Consider the following 5,449-nt stretch of genomic DNA (forward strand, 5'->3'; position numbering starts at 1 on the left):
GAAAAAATGCACTGTTTATTTGGTTTTCTAGATACTCAATAAATGCAAATACACTGGAGTTAGAAAAGTAGCATATACTAATATAAGCATTTGATTGGCTTCATACCCTTCTTTATAATTTTTTTCTTGATGTTTGACATTGCTTTAATTAGATGGACCTCACTAGGAGCTAAATATTACTCTCAAAATTTGAATGCTAAATGAATACTTATTTTGAGACGGAGGGGTAAGAAAATCCATGGATAATTGTTATTTGCGTTATGTACAAGAAATGAAAGTTCATTTGAGAGTTAAATCTCTAAATGTGTAGTTTTTGTACGCTTGCTTAAAACGTGTAGGTTTTTATAAACATGCCATATAAATTGTACTTTTGCAAAAAAATCCTCTAGGGCGTGAGTTTTTTCCCTTTAGCAAAACATTAAAAATAAAAAACAGAGTTCAGTGTACTACTAGGTACCTGAAAAATAGCCCACGCAATAAAAAATCCAAGCAACTTTCGCCAGAAAAAAGAGAGAACAGAGCATCATTCCGTGCAAGGAGTGCAAAGTAAGTTACCCAATTGCAGAGGTCCCTTGATGCAAAATCAACCATACCATTTGACCCCTCAGCAGATCTCTCTCTCTCTCTCTCTCGAGAGAGAGAGAGAGCCCAGGCCGCCAAATAAAACTTGACCACTTCCTCGATCTCTCTCTCTTTCTCAAGCCTCCATCCAAGTCTCTCTCTTTCTCTCTCTACCCCCGCTTCTGGGAAGCTCATCAGCAGGCAGCCATGGACGACGCCGCTGGAGAAGAAGAAGCTTCCATGTAAGTTCCTCTGCTCCAAATTTCCATCGCTTTTCCACGCAGCACCACTTATAAATACCTGCTGCATCGGTCGCGCGCAAAAAGTTTGTTCCTTTCTCTACCTTTCGCGCCCAATTGGGGAGAAAAAAAAAGAAAGATGGAAATTTGATGGGCGAAGAAGCTCAAATGCTTCGTGCTTGTGAAGGTTCGAGACCAGCCATGTCCTCGGCGCGCTGCTCGCCTCCTCGCCGCTGCTGGCGCGCGCCTGGGACCGCTGCGCCGCCGCCAACGCCGCCGCGTCGGGGTTCGTGCACGGCGAGGACGGCGGCACGGTGTACGTGGGGTTCTCGGGGGCGCCGGCCGCGCTGTCGGCGGCAGGCGCGGCGGTGGCCGGCGGCGGCGGCGTATTCGTGCCGGTGGGGCTCGGCGGGGACGCCACGCGGCGGATATTCGCGCCGCTGGTCGCCGCCGAGCCCGACGCGGCCGCCGTAGGGGAGCAGGTCGCCGTGCAGGCCCTCGCGCTGCAGTGCTTCTTGAAATTGTGCGGCTCCCCTGATTTCCAGGTAATCGATTGCTTCATTGAAAATATCTGCGCGTTAATTGGAGCAGTTTGCCTACTAATTTGACTAAATTGGTATCTTTAATTTCGTGGGTTTATGGGATGCTCCTCTGATATTTTTGCTTCGGAAAAAGTTGTTGTGATATTGATGTGCCTGTCTTTGGTTGTTGCTGGGTCCTTGGTGTTCATACATAGTACGAGACAGATGCACCAAGATTTATATATAACCCCCAGTGTCAATGATTCAGTATTTTAAGTTTGCAACAATTTACAGTTTGATTGGTCAGTCAAAATTTTGAGAACATTGTGGAATGAAACCAGAACAAATTCTTTCTTTTAGGGGGAAAATCTAGAAAGAACAAAGTATAAGTTGCTATTACCCCTTCAGTTTCTATCTCCATCTTCTGATCTCTTCTGTTAGTTTGCTGTCTCTGGCATAGTAAAACTGTAAGAGTTTGTAAAGTTTAGCTCAGAGCTCAAAGTAGGGTGTGTAGTGCAGGGTACAATCCCTGTCAAATTTGGCGGCTAACTTGAGATGCTATGCACATGCTGTACCAACGCAAACAAAAAGTACATCCACATTACATAGCTCACAATACCCCACCAAAAGTTGCTGTTCTCCTTTATTGCGGCTTACAATCTGATGCATTTCAAGGGCCCATAAGCAACAGAACAACAGATGATGGTGATAAGGCATATAAAATGCACTGCACTGCTACTCATGATTGGGACAGTGGTGCCTACAGTATATATGCAGACAGAGATCTAAAGAAATTTCAAGATCTTGAAAATTGCTGAAATAAGATGTGGAGAAGGATTGATCTGGAGGAATAAAATCTGATCATTATGAAGAGTCGTACTACATGAACATAGTTTGCTATCGTTCAGAATTCAGGCTGCTTTCACTTGGACATTATGGTCTGCTTTTCAATAATTTAATATAATCATCAAATTTTTTTGATAATTTTACTCGTGATTTAGACATCTGAACTAAATTCCACTATTCAAGTATTTATGTCCTCGGTGACGACAGCCCTGTGCTCCAACACAAGTTCATATGGGCCCCTTTTAATTCCATACTAGGTGGATAACTACTGAAGAGAAACTTCAGCATCTGTTGATCTTTTCAGTTATTTCTCAGAGGGTCACACCCTGTCCCCCACTTCGTCTATACCTTCTTGTATCATCACTAAATATTGCCTTTTCAATTGAGTATTTTTCCAAATTATTGTTCATAAATGATGCTTATATTTTATTTTTGCATTTTTTGTTTGGTTCAGTATGAGTATTGTGTGTTGCTTATGCAGCTTGAGATCTGAGTCTCTTGAATCAATATATGTTTTAGTCAAGTATCATTATCACTGTTGCCTTTTTAGTCAAGTATTTGACCCCAATCAAGTACATCATATTTCCATGATTTTCCTGTTCCAATATGAATACTGTGTGTTTCTTCTTATGCAGCTAAAATATCTTCGATCACTGTAGTTTTGCACCTATGTCACTGAAATGAAGCTGCTAAAAGCTCTATTTGTGCAGCGTGTTGCCACTGGAAAACGGCGACTTACTCTTCGCAATTTGTTGGCAATGCAGATACTACTGGATCAGATCAGAGGCAAGGCAGTCGTGTTCACGGGCCACTCCCTCGGTGGCGCCGTTGCTGCCCTCGCGGCCCTGCACTACCTCTGCATCTCGTCGTCAAGGTCGACATTTGGTCCGGCGCCTCTGGTCCTGTGCGTCACCTTCGGAAGTCCATTGCTCGGCAACGAGGCGCTGTCCAGGGCCATCCTGCGCGAGCGATGGGGCGGCAACTTCTGCCACGTCGTCTCACAGCACGACGTCGTCCCAAGGCTCCTCTTCTGCCCCCTCGACGCCGTCCCCGCGCACATCATTGTCGGAATGCAGCTGCAGCAATGGCCGGCGCGCACCCACCACGCGGGCGCGGTGACCGCGGTCACCGCGTGCGTGTCCGACACTGGCAGGGACGCGCTCCGGCAGCTGATACAGACGCACGTCGGCGCGGTGGCGATGGAGCAGAAGCTCGCCGACCCGGCGGCGCAGAGCGGTGGCCCGTACCGGCCGTTCGGAACATACGTAATGTGCTCCCCGGATGGCGCAGTGTGCGTGGACAACCCCACCGCCGCCGTGCAGATGCTCTACGCCACGTTCGCGTCGCGTTGCTCGCCTGGGTTGGAGTCCCCGGAGGCGGCGCACTCCTGCTACGGCGACCTCGTGATGAAGATGCCGCAGCACCTGCTCGTCAAGAGACGCCTGCGCGCCGCCGACGCGCCGGCCACGTCGAACTACGACGCCGGCGTCTCCCTCGCCCTGGAAGCCTCGGGCATACACGCCATGGTGAGAGCACATGTACGTGTTGGTCTGAGCGTGTCCATGAGATGGTGTGCCCAGTGATGCCTTTCTGATCTGATGCACGGCCGGGTTGCAGGCGACGGAGGCGGCGACGGCGCGGCAGTGGCTGAAGATGTCGAAGCGGGCGGGCCGGCGGCCGAGCCTGAACAGCGCGCAGCTGGCGACGAAGCTGGGCCGGATCACGCCGTGCCGGGCGCAGATCGAGTGGTACAAGGCGCTGTTCGACAGCGAGCTCGGGTACTACGACGCGTTCAAGCAGCGGCGGTCGCCCAAGAAGTTCAGCAAGGCCAACATGTACCGCATCAAGCTGGGCCAGTTCTGGGACGGCGTGCTGGCCATGCTCGACGCCGGGCAGCTCCCGCACGACTTCCACCGGCGCGCCAAGTGGGTGAACGCCGCCCGCTTCTACCAGCTCCTCGTCGAGCCGCTCGACATCGCCGACTACCACCGCCACAACCTCCACCGGACGCGCGGGAGGTACATGACCCACGGCCGGGAGCGGCGGTACGAGCTGTTCGACAGGTGGTGGCAGGAGAAGGGGTGCGCCGGCGTCCGCCGCGGCGACGTCGCGTCGTCCATGTCGTCGGCGAGCAGGAGGCGGCGGAGCAAGTACGCCGGGCTGACGCAGGACCCGTGCTTCTGGGCGCGGGTGGAGGAGGCGAGGGAGCAGGCGGAGAGCGCGCGGGGCGAGCGCGACGTGGCGGAGCTGGCTATGAAGCTGGAGGAGCTGCGGGAGTTCGAGCACTACTCCGGCGAGCTGGTGGCGAGCAGGGAGGTGTCGGTCGACGTGCTCGCGCCGCAGTCGAGCTACACGCTCTGGGTGGAGGAGTGGAATCAGCTCAAGCTCAGGGATGAAGTGAGGACCATCTTGCTTTAGTTTTAGTTTGAGCCAGCAGGCTGAAACACAGCTGAAGGATTGTAGCTATCTGATGGAAATTTCCAAAAGTTTAGATTTGGATGGATGGATGGATGTTAGTAAACTTTAGTATAGGCGATTGTAAATATACTAGTCCTGTAGAAGCACTGGATTATGAAATTTAATTATAATGTATTTGTTCTTTCATGGAGTATATATAATACCCTCACCTGATTCAGTTAAGTTCCCATCTTATCCTTTTTGAAACGTTTGGTCTTATTCTTGTTTGGCACATAGTATATAGATTAGAGCAGTCAAATTCTAGGCTAAATTCAGATGGTCCTAACAACACAACAAAGAACAGGGCTCAAGCTTCACGAAATCAGCAGTCTGCAGGTTCAATTTTGAATCTTGGAAATGCCAGCCATTTCCAAAACCGGCCTGCTGAGGTTTTGGGCCGGATCAAAAGAAGTTGGGCTTTTTCGGCACTAGATTGATAATGACATCTAACCCTGCCATTTTGTGTGTGTGACAGGTGCAGTTTGCTTCGAGCATGTTTGCATTGTGATTGGTGCTTACTACTTTATCCATCCCTAAATGTAAGGACTTCTATTTAGGGACAAAATACAAATGCTAAAAGTATTTATACTCAGTGGAAAGAATCTATCCCAACCCCAACAGTCCCTACGTTGAGTTGGTCAAGATAGAAATTTGAAGGCTTAGGTGGTGTTTGGTTGTCAAAAGTCCTAGACTAATTTTAGTCTCATGAGGCCAGTCTCAGTGGGAGTGTCATCGACACAGTTACCTAGACTAGAACATTAAGAACTGTGCCAGTGGAGTGTCACCATGACACTCCTCTCACATTTCATGACACTCTTCTCTTCT

General features: G+C 49.8%; 1 protein-coding gene across 2 annotated transcripts; it reads left to right on the top strand.

Annotated features, from left to right (window-relative positions):
* Positions 1 to 621: 621 nt before the first annotated feature.
* Positions 622 to 4,807, top strand: LOC120685388 (lipase-like PAD4). Of its 2 annotated transcripts, none has more exons than XM_039967270.1 (4): positions 622 to 803; positions 988 to 1,345; positions 2,932 to 3,705; positions 3,785 to 4,807. In XM_039967270.1, the coding sequence occupies exons 1-4, from the start codon at positions 769 to 771 to the stop codon at positions 4,583 to 4,585; spliced, it is 1,968 nt and encodes a 655-aa protein (XP_039823204.1). In that variant the 5' UTR covers positions 622 to 768; the 3' UTR covers positions 4,586 to 4,807. The 2 variants fall into 2 exon arrangements, with proteins under 2 accessions (XP_039823204.1, XP_039823205.1); XM_039967271.1 differs by having other exon boundaries at positions 2,932 to 3,693.
* The last annotated feature ends 642 nt before the right edge of the window (positions 4,808 to 5,449 follow it).

Source organism: Panicum virgatum, chromosome 8N (assembly GCF_016808335.1).
Source record: "Panicum virgatum strain AP13 chromosome 8N, P.virgatum_v5, whole genome shotgun sequence".
Classification (NCBI taxonomy): domain Eukaryota; kingdom Viridiplantae; phylum Streptophyta; class Magnoliopsida; order Poales; family Poaceae; genus Panicum; species Panicum virgatum.

What these genes read in the sequence shown, in the direction of transcription:
- LOC120685388 (XM_039967270.1), top strand. Translation starts at nt 769, where the DNA reads ATGGACGACGCCGCTGGAGAAGAAGAAGCTTCCAT. An exon ending in GCGGCTCCCCTGATTTCCAG is followed by an intron (nt 1,346 to 2,931) that starts GTAATCGATTGC and finishes TTGGCAATGCAG; the next exon opens with ATACTACTGGATCAGATCAG. An exon ending in ACGCCATGGTGAGAGCACAT is followed by an intron (nt 3,706 to 3,784) that starts GTACGTGTTGGT and finishes GCCGGGTTGCAG; the next exon opens with GCGACGGAGGCGGCGACGGC.